This window comes from Micropterus salmoides, unplaced genomic scaffold (assembly GCF_014851395.1).
Source record: "Micropterus salmoides isolate LMB-PRFRI ecotype aquatic unplaced genomic scaffold, ASM1485139v1 Ms_hic_scaffold_4, whole genome shotgun sequence".
Taxonomy (NCBI): Eukaryota; Metazoa; Chordata; class Actinopteri; order Centrarchiformes; family Centrarchidae; genus Micropterus; species Micropterus salmoides.
In genome coordinates, this window is record NW_024043372.1 from 19,323,002 (window position 1) to 19,344,467 (window position 21,466).

Here is a 21,466-nt window from a genome sequence, read left to right on the forward strand (position 1 = left end):
TTATCCAGCTATCTCTCGTAAAAGATGTTCTCAATGCCCACTTAGCTTAACTAACTTCTATTTGTTTGAGTGTGACAGCAAATGCCAATTTAAAGGACATCATGTCTATTTAACAAATTAAAGTTAATGTGTTGCACATGGGTAGTTTATTTTGTGATGTTTCAGGGAAATGTATGTTTGTTTAACTGTGACAGCTTCCTAAAATTGCCTCAGTAAGTAGTTAAATACAACAAGGGGTTCTTTTGAAATAGTTCAAGGGACTGGCTATACTGCAAGTCAACTGAAAACGATAAACTAAACCGCACTATACACTAATTATCTAAGGCAAGGTTGACTTGGTGACACTGCTATTATTAGCTAACTATAGACAGCCCTGCTGAAATCATTAATGCCACTTCCTACTTTAGGAGCCAAGTTGGGGCCCGAGTGACTGACTCAGCCTTTCAGTTAGGCTTGATAACGGGGGGGCAACGTGTTCTCTTGGCTTTCAGTCAACTCTTGTTGAACGCAAGACAAAATAAATAAGTGTAAAACATTGTTCAAAGCGACTGATCACGCATCTCCAACTGTAGTTAGATAAAACACCAATCGAAGGTTCTCTACCCGTCGCTGCTGCAGCGTGGGGTTTCCCAGCGCTGACTGCAGGGTTACCGCGCCCATCTCGTCGTTCGATGGCCGGACGAGAGTGTTACTACGGAAAGGGCAGATGTTAAGCTTGGCAAAGGGGAGACAGTAGGCTGTCTTGTTGAATGAGGTATAGTGACTTTAAAGATTAGCTTTTTTGTTTGCCTTCAGTACAAGGCTAGTGGGTGTGATTTCCCCCTCCCCTCCCCGGTTGGCTGACTGAGGTTGTCTAGCTCCATAGCGGTACGTTAGCCTGCGTTGGGGAAGGGCTGCTCCTCGGAAAACTAACGTTAGCTGGCTGGCTAGTTCGTATGCTAGCGTCGTGGTGTTCGTTGATGCGTGGATCAGAGGTATACGCCGTCTTGTTTTCCAGTCAATGCCAAAACGCAAAAACAAACGCAAATTGAATCAGGTAAGGTGACATAAAGCGATGGTGATGGTGCTTTCTCATCTTCCACAGGAACGTTAACTGTTTGTGCCATTAGCTAATGAATTGTGGCGGAATTGAACTGTCCGGGGGTGGGGTAACGTTAGCGAAAGCTAGCCGTTCAGTTAGCTAACGATAAGTTGGCTATTTTCTTCTAAGCAAATACAAGTTAGGATGGTACAGGCGTGTCTGTCGCGGTGGACCCTGGCGATCTATAATTACGGCGGCGGATTGCTACAAAACGCATATCCATGTAAATGTATTATGCACTCTATAGCGAAAGCCCCTGGCTGTTAATGTTGGCCAGTGAGGCTTGATGTCAGTGATGGCCGAGTGAAGGTGCTTCTTGGCCTAGAATACTGAACTCAAAGTACTGGGTAATTAATAGCCAAAATAAATTGAAGACAACTGTGATGATAATGTTAGCACATTGTGATTGTACTGGGTTGCATTGCACTCTAAATGTTGCATTTAAAGATGTTGCTGTCAGTTGATGATGACACACTGGGTTGGGCAGGAACAATAAACGTCCCGTAAACAAATTAACAGCAAATGTTAGGTATTTGGCGACCGCAGAGCAGACCGCATCACTAATTAACTTAAACATTCAACGCTGTATGTGTCTATACATATATATGCAGTCGCACTTTATTAACGTGAGTTATTATATCCGCGTTAACACCCTTTTTTTCACAAGCCAAACTAATAAGTTAGCACATTGCTGCCTTCCTGCAACGAAACGGCCCCGCCGGTGCAACGCCTTAACTTGGGTTAGTAATGTTAGTTATTTATCACCAGTTAGCTGATTGGCAGTAATGCAGCCATGGACGATAGATAGTCATGTACTTTATAAAAAAACATCGCGTCTGTTAGTGTATTTTGTGCTTACTTAAGTCAAACAGGCCATAGCCGCCGACCTTGCAGTTATATACAGACTCGCGTCCACCTCAGGATTAGAGTATAATATACTGATACACCGTAATCGAATAAACTGTGCACTGTCGGGTTTAACGAGCTTGTTAGTATGTAAGTAAGTGGATTTCTGCAGGCCAATCAACCATCGAGTTTCTAGGTGTATCCACTAGGTTGGCTTGTGGCTAACTACATAGCACTCCGTGCAATTGCGGAAGAGCTGCTGAGTCTACCCTTAAGTGGCTGTGGTTATGTTTTTTGTGTGTGCTTTAGATGCTACTAGCTAGTTGGTTTATCTGTCATAAAATTCATCGGATCGGACACGGTTAAATCACTAGTGAAATTGTTACTAATCCAGAGTTACATTCTTGAATACTAGCTCTGCCCTGCCTCTAGGCCTACACTGCCAAGCCTGCTAGCAAGCTAACTAGCGGACAGCAGTCTGCAAGATGGCGTTTAGCTGCATCTTCTTAGATTTCCATCAGCGCAAGTTATATTATCGTTACATTGTGCAGGGTTCAGTAAATATAGAAATTCGATTAGGCTCAATCAGATACTAATAGTCTAATCCTCAGTATTTTGCCACATTATGGTGCTCAGTTGCAACAGATCTTCCCCTAAAATATGTGCAACGACTCTGTAGCCCTACCTTCTGAACAAATTAGTGTAACAAACGGAGTAAAACGGCTTTCCAGTAGCCATTCAAATACAATGCAAACTATTCTACTGTTGTAGGCAAATCACAGTACTGCACACAGTGACTAAGTCAACTATCAGTTCACTACATTCAGTCTTGGTTAAACCTGTGCACAGACATCAGTTAGAAAATATACAGGTCTGTTGCTTTGTACATCCTAATTTATTAGTGTAGTAATTGTACAGTATCTGATCACGCAGGACAGCTGGAAGAGAGGGACTGTAATAATAGGCTTGTGATTACCCTGGTAGCATGAAAATCCAGGCACTTACTTTAAGCATGTTTTGTGTAAAAGAATTAAGATTAAACTCATCCTTTTTATGATTGGGAAAACATATTTCTAATGCCTGGGCTGGCTTTGCCAGCTGTTTATGTTAGTGGACATGGATAGGATTAGAGACCCATTGACTGAAGGTTTTAGCTTTTAGGATTATGTAGTTGCTCAGTGATATTGCTGGTTATGGCCTTTTCCATGATCCAGCTTTAGACCTGTGAAACATTGCATTATCATCGTTTAACAGTACAGATAAGCTGACTTGTCCTTTGAGAACAGATGTATACTACTGCAGAGAGCGATACATTTAATATTTTAACTGGAAATGTAGGAGACACCTTTTTGAAAATAGCAAGCACAGACTGGCCTTAAGGGACCTGAGAACAGCTAGTGAGCTACAACTCCAGGCTGTTTGCCACTGCTCATTGTTTATCATGCAGTCAGCTGACTGTGATCAGGCGCTTGGAAAGGAGAAGTGATGAGGGAGAGGAACTCCTTAACTGCAAGCATCTACAGAGATCAATGGGAAATGATTATTAATACTTTTTGAAGGTGGAGTATTTAAAAGTCAGATGTATAAATTGACTCCAGGCTTTCTTACTTTTGGATTTACAGTTGTAGTTTTAGGGTTTGGTATAAAAACAGTGAAGTATGAAAATTAATTACATCTTGTAATTGTTTGGTTAAAGTGTTTATGAATTTAATACATCACTGAAGAGCTATTCAAGTTCACCATTTAGTAGTGACATAAACCTGTCAGGTTTAACACAATAGCCTGTAATTTCATCATCAGAACTGAAAGCTAAATAATGACCTCAGAGTTAGATTTAGGTAGGATGATTTTGCTAAGAAATTTTTATTTAAACACACACACACACGTACGTGCTTAAAACCAAATGAACAATTTTGTAATGTTAATACATTAAATATACAGTATCAATCATTCACTACTACTGTGGGCATTGGTAAACTTTGTTATCTGAAAATACAATTCAGCACAACTGAATAAACTTGAATGTAATTTTCTCAGAGCTAAATATTGTATCAATGTAAGAAGTTGGGAATATTATTTCAGAGAGATTTCAAGGTGAGAATGATATTCTGCCATCACTTGAGGATACTGCATAATTACATTCCATGATACGTTTATTTATAGATTGAGTGTAAGAGGATAACCTGTGTTTAAAAAGGTCAACCGATCAGAGGACACAAAGGATAACATAGTCAGGTAGAGAAGATTTTCAGTCTTGTCCTGAAACCTCAGGGACGTAGGCCTACTGACTGATATACACCAGGGAAGCTAAGAGGGAAGGAAAGGTTGGTCAAACTAAATGGTGCACTGCTATTTGCAATCTGTGTAAAATCTAAATCAGAGTTTAGTTTAGTAATTTGTCACGTGTGCTAATATATTTTTTTCTTAAACATTGTAATGTTGCAGTTTGAGCGGTTACATGTGTTATGCAAATATCTGTTATTTGTTTTTTCCAAGAGACAAGTGGGCAATATGTCCTTCATAAAAGCAGCATGCACAGACTATGGTTTCATATGTGATGAGAGTTACTATGTATTTAAAGAAAGGGGTTTCTGGGTTGTTATCTTATGTAAAATATCTCTAGAAAGTTGCCTTTTGGATGTAATTTTTAAAAACTTAACTGAACAGTGGTTTTACGGTACTGTAATGCTTAATCTGTTGAAAATCCTAATTGATGTTGCATTTGGTCAAAATTGTGAGCATACTCAGTTTTTGTTTGTTAGCTAGTTTTCTGGGTGTAGTCAGAAATTGTGTGTGAGTGCCACAAAACAATTCTGTACACCATTTTAAACATACGCACATTAAGATTATTATGGATTTGTTTCCTAATGTACCTCTGTTAGACACACTTGAATAATTTAATTAGATGGATCTGAGAAGGGTGTCCATTTGCCAGAATAACTTTTGTTGGTGAGCAATCGGTGACTATTTCTCACCTAATAAACCAACTACTAGCCTAACTTCAAAATAAGACAATGTGTGTGTGTATGTATGTGTGTGTGTGTGTGTGTGTGTATATAAGTGTATATATATATATATATATATATATATATATATATATATATATATATATATATATATATATATATATATATATATATATATATATATATATATATATATATATATATATATATAAAAAAATAATTAAGCTGTTGACAACATTTGCTTGCGGTCATGTTACCTTCGTGGTGTTGCATTGTGCTACCTTTTCAAAAACTGCTTTTAACTTGGACTGCACGTCATCAAACAGTTGGATATGTCTTAACAGTCTGCTGCAGAAATCGACAAATAGAATACTGGATCAATTTTCTTATTTTTACAAAAGATTTTACATTTTGATTTGGTTAAAGTAATCTAAAAATATGGTTTCCATAGAGTGTTGTTTGGTCCAGTCATCGTCTTAACACACTTTTATTTGATATCACAGTCCATGTAAATTAAGTTGCGTCTGGTACAGGACAGGTCATAACTCTTGAAATGACTTGAAATAATGCAATTTATTTGCTTTAATAAATGAGACTTGATGTAGTTCAAGATATGGTTATTATATTTAGTGTGCTGTTTTGATCATGACATGAGTTTTTAAAATGTATTTTATTAGATGAAATTTGAGAGTGTCTCAAGGCCCTGTATTAATATAAGTGGCTTATTGATCACTTGGCTAAAATTCTGAGTATCCCAGGGATTGAGGTCAACAGGATAATGACTGCTTCTCAGATCATTGGAAAGTCATGCCTTAACAGGATTTGACTGGCAATCTAAATTGTGTCAGGATTATGTTAGCGACATTGCAGTGGGGAAGTGAGATTGTACTGTATGACCTTGAATTTAAAATGAACATTTGTGTGAATGATTAAAGTGCTTCTCTTTTATTCTTTTTTAGATCAACAAGTGCCCCGGTAGCTGGAGTAAGGTAATTGAAAAAGCAGAATAAAATGAGTGAACTGGACCAGTTACGCCAAGAGGCAGAGCAGCTCAAAAATCAGATCAGAGTGAGTCATTTTATACCATACCACCAATTACCCTGTACAAGAAAGATTGCTATGAGATGGAAAAGTCCAGTCTTAAATATTTGAGTTTTTCTTCTTTTCAGGATGCCAGGAAAGCATGCGCAGATGCCACACTTTCACAGGTAACATATAACATTATGATGTTTCTCTTGGGTTGAAAAGAATTTGGTCTGAAATTAACCAGAGTACTTAATGTTTTGTAGATTACAGCTAACATTGACCCCGTGGGCCGAATCCAGATGCGTACAAGACGAACGCTACGGGGTCATTTGGCTAAAATCTATGCCATGCATTGGGGAACAGATTCCAGGTAAACATAACCAGAAGCCAGAATTTTTGACTTCCGTGTACAGGGAGATTTGGTTTAAGTTGCTTTATGTAAAATGTTGAGTACAGTGCAAAGGTTAAACATAAGAGTTGTTACTGATGCGGGTGATATTTTATTATTACACTGTCTTTCAGCAGTTTGGCACGTATCTTTTTCCTGCAGTTCTTTTCTCTCTGTTTTTGGCTTATTTTTCTATATGGGGGGAAAAAAAAGATTTTGTGTGACATCTCTAATTGGTGGTGTGATTATATTGCTGTTCTCATTTGTGTAGGCTCTTGGTCAGTGCCTCTCAAGATGGCAAACTCATTATTTGGGACAGCTATACCACAAATAAGGTAAGCGGTGTTTTTGACATGTATTAATGAAGTAAGGATTGAATCAATGCAGATCTGTCATCTAATTGGAAAGCAAAGTAACGGCACAGCAGCAGTTTAGACTTGCAGATTAAGGCATGTCAGTGGTGCCATCTTCATGCAAATAAAGTCATAATAGCTGCTGCATTTCTAAAACTTGAGGCACTTTCAGACAAAGCAGATAGATGAATGATATGGGCCTGGTTTCTGGTGCTATATTATATTTTGCAGCATGCACCTATTCGCGTAGTTATACTAGAATTAGAAGGAGGGGAAACTAAATCAGCATGCATTCTATTGGAATAAATTCAAAAGAGTTGCGGATCAGCTGAGAGAGGGGCATTTGTGGCCTTTCCTTTGGGGCAGGTGTGCAGTTAGTGTGATTGGTGGAAAAAGTGTATATTTTGCATGCCTAATAGGCAATTTGACCCTCCCCTACAGACAAAATAGAGAATTACGCGCTGTCAAGTTGAAGCTTTTGTGGTGACACAGAACATTTTACATTAAGCTTGATACAGCAGGCAATAAATCCAACAGGGAATTATAAGATTAAAGGGTCATTCTTCCAATGTATCTGTAGAGCTGCTGAGAAGATTGCAGTTGAAATTAAGCTACAACATCAAGCTGTCTGTGAGTGCCACTGATTTTACAGGATGCTGTCTAATGTCTAAACAGTACAGTTTGTGCTCTGTTCTCATTTCACTTGCTGCTGTTACTGTGGGTCACGGGCACTTCACTTGGTGACCTGGCCTGGAAGTCACAAGAGCAGTGGGTGTTCAAATAATCTATGGATATTGTTGCATGTAATGGCATCCTGGTATTAAAGAAATTCCATAGTGCTAAAATAGGGTGTCAAAAGTCATCTTACATATTTACTAATGAATTGCCTTTTTCAAATTTCTTCAAAATTCTTGACACACTCTTTTGTTTAGTTATTAAAGTAGCTACTATAAATTCTAATTTTCTTTGACAAAAATAGGCTTAATTTATACATATTACATATTTTTTTGTATGCGTCTTCTAACTTTTGTTGTAGGTTCACGCCATTCCACTTCGATCCTCCTGGGTCATGACTTGTGCATATGCACCTTCAGGAAATTATGTGGCCTGTGGCGGCTTAGACAACATCTGCTCCATTTACAACCTGAAAACACGCGAGGGGAATGTACGTGTGAGCCGCGAGCTCGCTGGACATACAGGTACCACTATCATTTTCATGTCATATCATAAGAATTACAATGAAACGGGCATTAATAACAGTGGGCAGTTACAAAATTGGCAACATTACTGTATTTGACAGGACAGTTAATATTGTAAGCTAGCTTACTTCTGTCTAACATCAGGCTTGCTGTCTGATGGACGGTTCGATTGGGAGCCTAGACATGGAAAACAAATGCATAAAGCCACACAGAAAAATGTACTTAAGAAATACAGAACTACTCGGGCAGCAGAGCTGTCTGACTAAGATGGTACTTTAAAAATCAGTTAACATCAGTCTATGTAATTCCCAAAACTACAGGGTTCTGAAATGTAAGAGTTGACTTATTTACTCTATTTGATTCTGATTGTGCATATTTCTGCAAATATGGGAATTGAGTATATGCTAGTTATATATCTGACATGGACGTTCATACTAATAACTCCTCAATTGACTCTTTGAATATCAGGATACCTGTCCTGTTGTCGTTTTCTTGATGACAACCAGATTGTTACAAGCTCTGGGGATACCACTTGGTAAGTAAAAGGATCGACTACAATGAGTTGCTATACTATCAATGCAAACTGTATCTTAATGGTATATTTTATTTTATAGTGCACTTTGGGACATTGAGACTGGCCAGCAGACAACCACATTTGCTGGACACACAGGTGATGTCATGAGCCTGTCATTGGCCCCTGACGCACGGTTATTCGTCTCTGGTGCTTGTGATGCCTCCGCTAAACTCTGGGACGTCCGAGAGGGCATGTGCAGACAGACATTTACTGGCCATGAGTCCGACATCAATGCCATCTGTGTAAGTTATTGAAAAATGTGCTTTAGCATTTTATTTGTATTAAATTTCATTAGTTTTTTTTTGTGATTTCCTCTGTTGTGCATTAATGATTTCTCTTGTCATTTTTAGTTCTTCCCTAATGGCAATGCCTTTGCCACGGGCTCCGATGACGCCACCTGCAGGCTGTTTGATCTGCGTGCTGATCAGGAATTAATGATCTACTCTCATGACAATATTATATGTGGCATCACCTCTGTTGCATTCTCAAAGAGTGGCCGTCTTCTTCTGGCGGGATATGATGACTTCAACTGTAATGTGTGGGACACACTAAAGGCTGACCGTGCTGGTAAGTCAGATAGCAGCCTTATTACCTACATGCTACAAAAATACTCTTGGTAAATACTCAATGATTAGACATACAAAGCAATGAAGTGTACTTTTTGCTGTCTTTTATTCCGGTAGACTAAATTGTTGTCCTTTTCTAGGTGTGTTGGCTGGACATGACAACCGTGTTAGCTGCCTGGGAGTTACTGATGATGGCATGGCAGTTGCAACAGGATCCTGGGACAGTTTTCTGAAGATCTGGAATTGAAGCCTAAAGGTTCTGAAGGTTTTTTTTCTTTGTCTTCTTTTTTTTTTTTTTTTTTTTACATTTTCTTAAATTTGTACCTTAGGCTGTTCCTAGTCCTAAACCTGTCGTGGCATATTTTTTTTGAAGCCTCATCTTTTGCTTGGCTGGAGTAGAAGCCGGTGTGCTCTTGTGCTTCTTTTGTCCCTTCACAGGTTTAAGAGAGTTGTGCGTTCAATGAAATGTCTTTCTGTTTCGTGGTCTTTTGCTGGGGTGCACATGACACCTGTTGGCTTGAATGGATCCTTGCAGTCTCCTGCATGATCAGAAAAACATTCTTTTTCACTAAGCTCTAGGTAAACTGCAACTGCGTCTAGCATTTGTTACAGCTTGTTTTTTTTTTTTGTTTTTTTTCTTACAAGACGTGCTGTATGGAGAAATAAATCCAACTGGTGATGGTGGTGCATCTATTACACTGGCCAATTGTGTGCATTTTAATAGACACTTCAGCCACTTTAATGTCAAACTTTACAACAGTACTTTAGAAGGAATTGCTGTTGTGATATGCTGCCAACTTTAAAAAGAAATATTCCACTGCAAAAATGTATTCCCCGTGTTTTTAAAATTGGCTTTAGGCTAAGGCTTTAACATATTGACACTTATTTGGCAGGCACCCCAAAAATGTGTAAAAAAAAAAAAAAAAAAAGTACATATATGGTTCTAAACATATTGACGTTTTTTTTTAATTACACTGAATTCTTGGAATAAATTAATGTCTTCGATTTGGTGGGGTCCCCAAAAGGCCAAACAGCTGTAAGCTTGTCTCTACAGCTGGTTGTAGATATAATGAACATAAGCAGCTTGCTGCATTCTTATGTCAGTCTCTGTGATTAGATAGCTTTTTGTTAAATCTTTGCCAATTAGGTCTTAAAATGACACTTGACAATAGGTTCAAATTAGCTAAATTGTAGATCAGGTTAGTTAAATTCTAAATGTAATTTGTCTTTGTTTCCCAGATGTTCTTTTAACTCCAAAGTTGACTGGAAGACCATTACAACTTCAGAATGTTCACAGCATCTTCTTCAACACTGTTTAAACTGACTTGGACACCACAAAAAATGAAGGGAAACCAATGCCTTTCCTACACAAAGAAGAGCACAATTGTTTATCACCTAGTTAAGAAAGGATCTCCTGTGGTATCAAATCAGAAACTTGTGCATTCCTTCTTGGACCATTTTTATGTTACCTTGAAAGAGAAAACACTATCATCCCATGCAAATGTGTGCGTCTTGAAAGCAAATGTTGGAGTGTAATTGTACAAATTATTTAACTTTTTTTTTTTTTTTTTTAAGAATTCTATTCTGATGGTTTGTTCTTGATGGCTTTCCTTTTGTCATATTTCTTTAGTGGTTTTTAGATATGTTTGAATTGAAGCTTGTCTTTCTAATCCAGTTAAATCATATAAGACAGATGAGAGAAAACATGCAGCAAGTAATGCAAGTAAAAGCTTGGATCATATTACACGAGCAGCTTTCAAAATGTCCATGATGTATTTATATACTAGCTGTTTTTGTTTCATCACAGCCTTTTGCACATGAAGAAGCTTTGCCTCTCAACTAATACTATGTTAACTAACCAAGCACATGCTATAAGTTATGAATGCTCATTCCAGTACAAAAGGAGTTATTACGAGTAACTTATACAGTTAACCCCCTTAATTCTTGTACATGCCTTTTGACTTTGGGTGGGAAGGGGTGGGGTAGCAAGGTAGGTGCTGAGATAATTGGGGCATGGCTGGATTTTATTATATGGATGGGGGATTGTGTTTAGCATCCACTTTGAGTGAAACACCTCACCTGACTAAATAGACACTTCCTTTGCTTGGGACTGCAGTTGCAACTCTGTGAATGAAATGTACAAATCAATGTCTGAAAATAATGGTCTGATATTTTAAGTTAAGACATTAATTTTGTCTGCCATGAGTTAATTTAGATGTGCATGCTGTAGACTTGCTTTCAATGGTGCAAATTCCTAGATTTTTTGTTTTTATTTCTGAAAAGGAGAGTAAACCCTATTGATTGATCTTAATAGAAGCCAATTTTATGGGCTCTAACTCCACATACATCATGTACCAATACTGGTAACGCTATGCACCAGAGTGAGCAAGAATGGAGAACAACTTAATATTGACTGCATAGTTGGTGTAAATTATGCTTACCAGTTCTATTGATGCCAAGTTTTGTAATAATTATAACAATCATTGTGACAATTCTATCCTTGGCAAGTTTTTCTCTCCTTCAAAATCTCAGCACTCAATGGAACAAAAAAACGTCCTCACATACTGTCCATACTAAAACTTTTGTACATTTCTTTTTTTTTTCTTGGTCTTAAATTGAAAATCGGAGCATCTGAATGATAACATTTCACTGTATACAGAAGCACTTTTGTTAAAGTTGTGACATATTTTCACTTTTCTTTTTTTTTTCTGCAATGATGTACAATAAATGTGATGTATTCGTGTGTGGCCACAAGTGAAAATGCAATTCAACTGAGATGGATTCCCCTTTCTCTTTCCATTAATATTATAGAGCTCTGCACCCTTATGTACCTTTTCACTTTTTGTATTTCATTTCAGTCTGTTGGTGTTACACGGTGAGCTGGATGCAAGATAGATACTGTACTAAATTGTACTGTTATTGATTGAAAAATGTAATAAAAAGCTGTTTGAGATCTCTTTTTGTTGAGTTGAATCCAAAAGCTGCATTGAGATGTTTTGTTTTTCTAATGGTGTTAATGTGTCATTCAGAAAGTGAATGTGACTGTCTCTGCTTTGGAATTAATATTTGTGTGGAGATAGCTTTTCACTGTTGTTAAAGTGAGGCAAGCAACAGAAGGCCACATTTTAAGGCAAAAACCAACAAGCTGATGGTAGCTATAAAGTTAAGCTTTGTTTAGTCAAGATTCTGGGATGGAACATAGTTTAAGACCATAAAATACTTGGTCAGCTCATTTCAGTCCTAGTTCAAATGAAAGCTACACCACTTTGTGGGTTAATGAATTACAAGTTGCTGGCGTTGCTCTCTACGTTTGCCACGCAGCAGCTCTTTTATTATTACTAGAGTATACTTTTACAAGGTATCTGTCACTGTTAGATAAACCAGCACTAAAAGTACTGTAGTTTTAGTTTACACAAAGCTGTAAATTTTGGTAAATCAAAACTCATGCTCGTGGGTGGAATATTTAAATTGAACTGTATTGTACTGCCCGTTTTATCTTTCATATACTTACAGGATTTTGGATTTCTATTTTCAAGCAAGTGTACAAGTAGATCAACCATTTAATATTGTTGGATGGCTTTGGAACAAGTTTACAGATTTTTAGACTAAATTGATTTGATGACCTCCTCTTTATCAACCTGTTTAATATAAACGTCTAGAAACAAACAAATGCCAGTCTCCTCTACACATCACAGAAAAAATCCCGTGGCAACTCCCCCCCAAAAAACGGGTCAAGGTTTGAAGATGTAACACTTGGCCTCTTGATACATCAAATGTATTCTTTTCATCCCCTAACCCCAAAAAACTAATTAACCAATACATGTTTACATTCACATGTGTCTGACGCAGCTTGTGACTGAAACACGAAGTGATTCAGCGGTCATCCGTCATTAAAAGCCCATCTAATGGTACAAGAGAAATAAGAACGTTTTAAATTGAAGATAAATCTTTCTGATCAAATATTTTGACATTTCGCATCACGGGCTGAAGATTATAAATCCCATACCAACCGCCATCTTGCCATCTCTGTCACATGGATACGGAAGCTGCTGTAGTGGACGCATTAAACTGGGCCTACCATGCTCCCTTACAGGGGGGAGCAATATGAAAACGATATTAACAATACAATACAAAAAACAAACGCACACACAATATAATAGTAGTGTTTAATTTACAACATTATACTTACGAATAAATAAATTACTGCCAATATTAATTACAAACTGTAGCAATATTATCCGCCATGAAATGGACCCGTCCGATCTCATGACGTAGTTCCCTTTTCGCTTAGATAATGCCATTTTGGTAGGCCTCGGTAGGGTCTTTCTTTTTGCGCCTCGTGGAAAAAACATTATATGCCGAATTTCTTACTTTGCAGTTGGGGCAATACGTGCGCCTTGGTGAAGTTGGATAACCTAATCGGCCTGCACAAGCCATTTTGAGGAACTTGATTTGTCAGATTAGTTAGCGGGGGACTATACGCAGTTTTCATTAAGCGGCACAGTTGAACGGTCGTTGTCCTGTGTTGACGACGCAGATATCTACAAACAAAGGAACAGGAAGGTCGAGGCACGCTCGGTTGCGTACGAAATATTCTTTATGATATGATTTAAAATTAAACCCACCCCAACACATTTTTTGTTGCAGTTTTTTGACTTGAAGTCTTTTCTCAAACACAACTAGCCTGACTCATTCAGTCCCGTTAGCAACATCGGCTAGGGATAGCCGTAATTGTGGACAGCTAGCGAGCTAACTGCAAACTTTAGCATTACAGAAGCAGGAGAGTTTTCTTCTTTTGTGGAAGATGGCTGAAGTATACATTCGAGTGGCAGAGGAGGAAAACGAGGAACCCATGGAGATCCCGTCCGAAGACGATGGCACTGTTCTGCTTTCCACCGTGGCAGCTCAGTTTCCTGGGGCGTGTGGCCTACGGTTCAGGAGCCCCGTGTCTCAGTGCATGCGAGGAGTGCGTCTTGTGGAGGGGGTCCTGCACGCACCAGAAACTGGGTGGGGAAATATCGTGTATGTGGTGAACTATCCAAAAGGTAAATATGAGCACTTTTAATGAATTTATCTTTGAAATAACACGTTATCCGAAAAAGTGGCCAGATGTTAGTTATTTATAATGCATGATGTAACGTTAACATCGGCCGACTGAAAATAGATGAGAGTAACAATATGCGTAGTTTGTCCAAGCCCACAAAAGTGCGCTTTGAGGCACTAAATCCATTCACAAAATTGGCAACAAGACTAACTTTTTGAATATACAGTTGTCACTTTATTTAGGCCCATATAGGTTAGTTGGTGTAGTGTATTGAATAGAAAACACCTGTGGATGTAATGCCATGCTACAGATTCTACAATGACTGAAGTTGAATTTACACCTTAAAAAGGTTACAAAGAAATGTGTAGAGATGTTTTTATAGAGTATATTAGGCTAAGGTAGGTGGACCTAATCAGCTGTGAGCAACTGTAGGTCCAAACAACTGCATAATTAATAACCTGTAGTAATATCAAAGACATGCATGTTTAAACCCATCTGCTACTAAGTTTTAAATCATTCTATTTGTAGCAGTAGTTAAGATTATGCACGTGTGTGACAGTTGAGAAAAGAATGTGGCACATGTTCACATCTAAAATGTATTAGAAGTGAATTGCATTCTGTGGTCAGTAATTGGTAATAGACATTTACAAAGTCATAGTGATGGTAAGGAAAAGTCGCACCTCGTGGCTGTCTAAGGTTAAAATACAATTAATTTCTCTCTGTTTTGATCTCATTTTAGACAACAAAAGGAAAATGGAGGAAATTGATGCGTCGTCTGCGGTGAAAATGAAGCGAGGAGACATGAAGACATCTGACCTGATCGTACTGGGTCTTCCGTGGAAAACAACAGAGCAGGACCTGAAAGATTACTTTAGCACATTTGGAGAAGTCATCATGGTTCAGGTATAACATTAGTAACCTAAAAATGCATATTGCTCTGGTTTGTATGTGGCAACAATTGATCATCATTGCTGGATGTTTTATTATTATTTTTTTCTTCTCTTTCTCGTAGGTAAAACGAGATGCCAAGACGGGAAACTCTAAAGGATTTGGCTTTGTGAGATTCACAGAGTATGAGGCTCAAGAAAAGGTGATCTCCCAGCGGCATATGATTGACGGGAGATGGTGTGACTGCAAGCTCCCTAACTCGAAGGTGAATATGGTAATGTCAATGCATATACCCACACATTATGGGAATGAAAACCATAATAACATTGTTCCTATAACTATAACCTGTAGTGTTAATTTCCTTCTACATTTTTGTTTACAGCAAGGTCCAGATGAGCCATTGAGGAGCAGAAAAGTGTTTGTAGGCCGTTGCACAGAAGACATGACCACAGATGACCTACGGCAGTTCTTCATGCAGTATGGAGAAGTCACAGATGTCTTCATCCCCAAGCCATTCCGTGCTTTTGCCTTTGTCACATTCGCAGATGACCAGGTATAATGTTAAATGTGTAGTAAGTACTTCCTGCTGTAGAGGTACCAATGCCCAGATGACCTGATTTGTGTCTTTTACCCCTCACAGGTTGCCCAGTCTCTCTGTGGAGAGGATCTAATAATCAAAGGCATCAGTGTTCACATCTCAAATGCTGAGCCCAAACATGGCAATAGGCAGTTTGATCGCACCACGCGGTTTGGGAATGGCTTTGGAGCTCAAGCATTTGGTAGCAGCCGTAGTGGGTTAGGGAGCAGCACTAACAGCAGTCTGGCGAATTTTGGTTCCTTCAGTCTGAACCCTGCTATGATGGCTGCTGCTCAGGCTGCTCTGCAGAGTAGTTGGGGAATGATGGGCATGCTGGCTAGCCAGCAGCAGACATCCACTTCAGGAAGTACTTCCAGCGGAACAAGCTCTAGTAGGGACCAGAGTCAGTCTTTCAGTACAGGCAACAGCAACTACGGCACCAGCTCAGCCAGTCTTGGCTGGGGAACAGGGTCAAACTCTACAACAAGTGGTAGTGGGTTTAGCTCAGGTTTTGGGTCCAGTATGGAGTCAAAGTCATCTGGGTGGGGTATGTAAGTTAAATGTTTGTATGGTAAGTATTGTGACAAAGATGAGTCTTTTCAAAATTTATTTCTGGTGTTGATGCGTATCAGAAGATTTAACACTTTTGTGGAAGATGTTTTGTACATTTGGAAAACAAGCTAAAGATTTAATTTAGAAAGTGTTGAAGTGAGTTGTTTACCAGGATGTCTGACTAAAGTGCTATTTTTGATGTCTCATTTGTTTGTATCCATTTCAACTGGATTCTCTAATGCATGTATTGTGAAATGTGATATAACCATTTTTTAAAAAATGCATGAATGTTTGTGGTTCACCATTATCCGGCTTTGTCATCGACCTAAAAAGGCAATCTTGCATTGGGAAGAATCTGGTTGAAACCTAAATGTTTTAAGTGCAACTTTATTTGCAGTCAAGTTCTGTGGAAAAGCCTTCATTGAAATCTCTTCTGCAGTTCACCTCTCTTCCATTTTCCTGTGAGGAAGCTCCTATTTGGCAGCATTCTTGGGGTGATATCGGTATCATTCTCCCTCTTCCCACCTGTAAATGCTATGCCATCACAGAACGGCTTCACTCCGCATGTTCTAAGAGACGGTGGGTGTTTTCACTTTTATCCACTTTTAAATGGAAAGAACTGCGCAACTGACATTTTAAGAACTGATGAGTGCGATTGAGGATGGCTTGTGGCGAAGAGTGAAGCGATGAGTGAGCGAACGGAGAGACGCGTGAAACGGACTGGTTGTGCGGTGAAAGGGCCCAATTTGACTGCTTTTTGAGTGTGTGAGTGGAAGCTGCAGATGCTACGAGCGCCTCCCCTAACATGGACATTCGTTAATTAGTACTTCAAGATTTTTTTTTTTTTTTAATCTTTGCAATTTTTCCTTACTCTTAAGTATGTCGATCAAGTGCAGAAATATCAAAATGTAGTGGAATGTTGTGATGAATATTTGTATTGCTTATATTATCTGATTTGAATGCTGTATGGTGTGTGCTTTCATGTTTATTGAACTGATCTGTAAGTGTGTACTTGATGTGGATGACACCTGCTGAAGACTCTGGGGGACGCGAGTGATAGTGTGAGAACGTGGAGTGGTGTGTCCAATGGTTCCCAGTAGCTCTTGTTGTTTGTGAGGTGTTTAAAAACATGTCAAATGAAGGGAGTTGTCTAATAAAGTTCATTTGAATAGATGCTTAGTTCATATTACTTGAGTCAAATAAAAAAACATCTAATTCGATTCACATATCTAGGGACCTTGGGCTCTGCTGGTCGAGGTCTCCGTTTGAACCCTGACTGAAGTGTGTTCTGAAGGACGAAGACGGAAGTACCAACACTTTCAGTGTGTGGCCTTCTCAGACATGACATGGGGTAGTACCTGTCTTTTTGCTGCTTTTGATGGCTTGTCAGAGTGAATTATCCCTTTGAGTATTCACAGCTACTTTTAAGGTTAGAGGGACGTATTTAGTGGGTCATACTTTAACCATGAACAGATAAGCAATGTGGTAAAACAAACATTATTTATTGGCCCTAATTTGGCTAATGTAATGACAACGAATGACACATTGCTGAGGGGATTTTTTTTTACGTGGCTTTACACACTCAGTGGCCACTTCGTTAGGTACACTTGTACAATGTATTGCAATTCAATAGCACAAAGCCATAAATTAAGTTTATCATTGGTTGTAAGAGATGTGTAGATTCCATTGTATTTTAATACTGCAGTCATAGGTGGTCTACTGAACTAGGGTATAAAGTAATGTTAGTCTTATTTACATACGAGTGGGAGCAGAAGAATAAACACTGGAAAATACACTTTAGTATAACACCACCGCTACCCATGGCCTCCATGCTGAAACATCTTTTTTTTTTTTATAGGTATCATTTAAGTACAGTTAAATTCAGATGTATTGGATTGCGTTAGATTGCACAGGGGTACTTAATAAAGTGGTAATTGAGTGTATGTTATGGGTAGTTTGCCTGACAGTCTTAACAGTACATTTGTAGTGTAAACACATTTTTGGATAATCTTAATATTTTGAAACATAGCAGGGATGTAATTTAGCAGTCTAAACTGCTCAAATAGGATTTCTCAGTCAGCTTCAGAGTTTTTGTAGTCAGTGTCACTTTTGACAGTGCTTTAAAAAAAACCAAAAAAACATTACAATCAGTTCATTCATGATCATGTTTGTTGTATGGCAAACAAGTGCCAAATGCACTATACTTTGACATTTCCTCAGCAGGTCCCAGGATAGAAGTAGTTAGGCTGAAACTACTGTATGCTGTAGAATTCATGCATAATTCCCTTAACAAAATGGCAACGACACCTTGTATTAGTCAGCTTTAATGTTTATTTGAATGTTGGGCACAAGTGAGACACTGCAGGTCTGCCTGTGTCTTGTCCTTATTCTCTGCTTTCCTCCTCAGTCTCTCTGCTTTTCCTCTTCCCAGTATTTTTCTTTTTCAAATCCCTCTGCTCCTGGTTCAGTTCTTCACTTTTATTTTGTATGTAGATGGACTGAAATAAAGGCAAATTAAACATGTTGCTGTCTGCTGTAGAATATATACACACTCACATACAGTTCCAGTGTACTGCTTTATTAGGAGGAAATGGATTTGAGTAGCCTACACTGACTTGGCATAACTACATGTTTGATTTTGACTTGTTGGCTCAAATTGCTAAACATGGCGTACATCACCGAGAGCTTTCTGACAGTACAGTTGAAATAACTCACCAATGCAGTACTGCGACGGGCTACGAGCTTTACATCTTCTGCAGTCACCGTGCTTCTTTTAGCATGCCTGAAATTAAATTGGGAATTAGATGTACTATGAAAAGTTGAGATTATACTAGTCATACTAGGTTTGACTAAGGCGAACGAAAAAGACCTTACACCTGATGTTTTGGCTACATTAAAAAACAGGACTAAGTCATCTGTAAATGTGGTTACAAAAACAAAGATTCTCACCTTGCAAAGGCCTCCAGGTCTTTAGCAAATGTATCTGGAAAAGGTGAGAGGCAACAGTGGGATGTTGAGTTTAGATGACCATGTGTTAATTATCAATGGCATTGTATTGAACATTGTTATTATTTTTCCCACCTGCTTACATACACAAGGGGTCACACGCAACACAACAGCAGCAACTGTTTATCGTTTGGACACAAAATAAAATCAGTCTTTTAAAATGCATTGTTTTTTCCCCCACTCAAACACCAAGGATTTTACATACAATTTCTTTATGAAACAAATTTGCTATATTTTGCATCTACAATTTATCATGTTTTTTCAAATATATAAAAAGACGGAAGATCTAAGTGATTTAGCTTTTAAATTTCATATGATCTATTTAAAAAAGAGCAATCTATATGCCAATAGATTATTTTGCCATGAGAGGACAAGTTGTGAAGGGAAGAGTAAATTGTGGCAAAAATGCAGCAGACGAGTTCTGTGTATATTTACTGTAAACTACAGTAGTAGCTATTCCATACATGTGCATACTTTTTATATGACATTCCTGGGATAACCTGAATTGTGAATTGTGGAATTACTCTCCAAAAACAAAAAGTTAAAAATAAAACACTGAGGCATACTTGAGGATTTCTGGTTTATTTCTGACATATAGGCCTATATAAGTATGACATTTCAGGCCTGCTGTGATTCCATAGTTGGTGTCTTAAACCCCAAGAGCATCAAGATGTCTTAGTAGTCTTTTTGCTGGACAACATGTGTTAGAGTAATGATAGAAAGAGTTGATGCTCAGTAATTTATAAAGTATTTTCGTTGCATGAGGGCATTGTGGACATTCTGGAAAAAATGAACTCAGTATTTAACTTTTAAAACCTTGAAAACATTACAAGATAATTAAATTCAATAGAACAACAACCAATCTTCAACCAAGTCTAGTTGCCCTTGACTTTAACCTTTGTTGGATAACTATAACCTGGATGACTGAGAATCTTCATAGACAATGTAACAACAAAGCTATATTAGCGTTACAAGATATTACTTTACTCAGAGCTGATATTGAACAAATTAACATACAAATTCACCCAATAAACTGGTAGCTCCGCTGATTAAAGTGACTGGATTTGCTGGTAGGTTGTAAAAACACTAATCATGTACAATCTTTCAGTATGTTACACTAATAGAGATTTTACATTCCTAAAGCTTTTTCAAACAGATAACATTGAACAAAGTTTTTTTTGCTGGATAAATATAGCATATCTATCCAACAGTAAACTAGATGTAGATGAGATTAAGTTCGTTGTACACTTGAAAACAGAATGTCTTTTTAATGAGTTTTTAATGTATTTCTGATGTACTGTATGTCTCTGATGTTGTAGGCTGAACTTGTATTATCCTTGTTGACACGTACCACATTGTCTGAAAGTTGTCTCGGCTATTGCTGCTATGACTTGTCGACTGAACTCCCTCCGGTGGTCCCCTCCGATCTTCTGACATAGGCGACCCACAGTATAATGGACTGCGGCCTTTAACCTCTGAAATTCACAACATTAACTAATTAAAATTAAAAAGGAATCAACATGGGGCTTCATACTTCACCATAGGGATGATAATGTAATGCTTTTTACCTATCTGGCCATGTCCCAAACATTAAAACCAGTGGTGGAATGTAGCCATGTACATTTATTCAAGTAAATTAGGTACTTATACTTGAGTATTTCCTTTTTTTATGCATATCACTACATTTCAGAGGGCAGTGTACTTTTTACTCCACTACAGTTGTCTGACAGCTTTTTTATAGTGAAATCCACGCATCTTTAATTTTAGTGACGATTCACTAAAGTTCCCTTATGGGTCAAGAAATTCCTCCTACTTCTTTAGATAAATCAACTATTCAGAGCACCTCGCCAAAACACTCTCATTCCCACTGCAATATCCATTTTAAACAAGGCCAAATAGACTGACACCACTTTTTAATGCAGCTTTGCACACCTGTTCTTAGTAATTTATGAAATTGTTTGTGTTTTAGTATAATTTTAGGTTATCTGTTAAAAAAATGATTGTATGTGAGCCCTTACCCTGACTACTTGTACCCTTTCTCACATAACGTTAACTGGTTAAACCCACATAACGTTACTGTATACTGTAACCGTAGCCAACTGTAATGTAGCTATAACTAGCTAGATAGCTAGCTAATGTTAATATTAAGTTAAATCTGACTGTCACACACGTTAAAATAAAGTTCTCACCTGTTGTGTCTCGTCTTTATCAACAGACATTTTCTTGTGCAGAAAAATTTGACTAACCACGGCTGCAATTAAGTCACGAAGTTGGGAACATTCTTACAAAATTAAAGCATGAAAGACAAAAAACAGACGTGAACACATATTTCAGGTTGTTTGCTGGAAGCTAATTGTTAGCTGAGAGAAAAAAACTCGCGGCACACATTTACCAACAAAC

The 21,466-nt window shown here is 38.1% G+C and overlaps 3 protein-coding genes across 7 annotated transcripts; 2 read left to right on the forward strand and 1 right to left on the reverse strand.

The window, feature by feature from the left end:
- Positions 1-601: 601 nt before the first annotated feature.
- On the forward strand, positions 602-11,956 carry gnb1b (guanine nucleotide binding protein (G protein), beta polypeptide 1b). 3 transcript variants are annotated; one of them, XM_038697033.1, is made up of 11 exons: positions 602-754; positions 5,853-5,961; positions 6,063-6,101; positions 6,183-6,289; positions 6,579-6,642; positions 7,697-7,859; positions 8,328-8,394; positions 8,474-8,675; positions 8,784-9,000; positions 9,140-9,255; positions 10,239-11,956. In XM_038697033.1, the coding sequence occupies exons 2-10, from the start codon at positions 5,905-5,907 to the stop codon at positions 9,244-9,246; spliced, it is 1,023 nt and encodes a 340-aa protein (XP_038552961.1). In that variant the 5' UTR covers positions 602-754; positions 5,853-5,904; the 3' UTR covers positions 9,247-9,255; positions 10,239-11,956. The 3 variants fall into 3 exon arrangements, with proteins under 3 accessions (XP_038552961.1, XP_038552962.1, XP_038552960.1); XM_038697034.1 differs by lacking the exon at positions 602-754 and adding an exon at positions 807-974; XM_038697032.1 differs by lacking the exon at positions 602-754 and adding an exon at positions 874-1,036.
- Positions 11,957-13,282: 1,326 nt separating this feature from the next.
- On the forward strand, positions 13,283-18,583 carry tardbpb (TAR DNA binding protein b). 3 transcript variants are annotated; one of them, XR_005441473.1, is made up of 6 exons: positions 13,283-14,044; positions 14,783-14,946; positions 15,056-15,205; positions 15,314-15,484; positions 15,572-16,639; positions 17,294-18,583. XR_005441473.1 is itself a non-coding variant. In XM_038697029.1 (5 exons), exons 1-5 carry the CDS (start codon positions 13,804-13,806, stop codon positions 16,061-16,063), a joined length of 1,218 nt encoding a protein of 405 aa, XP_038552957.1. In that variant the 5' UTR covers positions 13,283-13,803; the 3' UTR covers positions 16,064-17,233. The 3 variants fall into 3 exon arrangements, 2 of the variants coding, with proteins under 2 accessions (XP_038552957.1, XP_038552958.1); XM_038697029.1 differs by lacking the exon at positions 17,294-18,583 and having other exon boundaries at positions 15,572-17,233; XM_038697030.1 differs by lacking the exon at positions 17,294-18,583 and having other exon boundaries at positions 13,284-14,044; positions 15,056-15,196; positions 15,572-17,233.
- cenps (centromere protein S) lies at positions 18,372-21,394 on the reverse strand. Its single transcript, XM_038697038.1, has 5 exons — positions 21,256-21,394; positions 20,418-20,541; positions 19,010-19,043; positions 18,776-18,842; positions 18,372-18,558 (listed from the first exon to the last, which is right to left on the reverse strand). Exons 1-5 carry the CDS (start codon positions 21,283-21,285, stop codon positions 18,445-18,447), a joined length of 369 nt encoding a protein of 122 aa, XP_038552966.1. The 5' UTR covers positions 21,286-21,394; the 3' UTR covers positions 18,372-18,444.
- Positions 21,395-21,466: the final 72 nt, after the last annotated feature.

Excerpts from the sequence above, each read along its gene's own strand:
- cenps (XM_038697038.1), bottom strand. The coding sequence starts at position 21,285 with ATGTCTGTTGATAAAGACGAGACACAACAG. Across the intron at positions 20,542-21,255 it reads ATAAAGACGAGACACAACAG|AGGTTAAAGGCCGCAGTCCA; the intron begins GTGAGAACTTTA and ends TGTGAATTTCAG. Across the intron at positions 19,044-20,417 it reads GACAACTTTCAGACAATGTG|ATACATTTGCTAAAGACCTG; the intron begins GTACGTGTCAAC and ends CACCTTTTCCAG.
- gnb1b (XM_038697033.1), top strand. The coding sequence starts at position 5,905 with ATGAGTGAACTGGACCAGTTACGCCAAGAGGCAGAGCAGCTCAAAAAT. Across the intron at positions 6,102-6,182 it reads CAGATGCCACACTTTCACAG|ATTACAGCTAACATTGACCC; the intron begins GTAACATATAAC and ends AATGTTTTGTAG. Across the intron at positions 6,290-6,578 it reads CATTGGGGAACAGATTCCAG|GCTCTTGGTCAGTGCCTCTC; the intron begins GTAAACATAACC and ends TCATTTGTGTAG.
- tardbpb (XM_038697029.1), top strand. The coding sequence starts at position 13,804 with ATGGCTGAAGTATACATTCGAGTGGCAGAGGAGGAAAACGAGGAACCC. Across the intron at positions 14,947-15,055 it reads GAGAAGTCATCATGGTTCAG|GTAAAACGAGATGCCAAGAC; the intron begins GTATAACATTAG and ends TCTTTCTCGTAG. Across the intron at positions 15,206-15,313 it reads CTAACTCGAAGGTGAATATG|CAAGGTCCAGATGAGCCATT; the intron begins GTAATGTCAATG and ends TTTTGTTTACAG.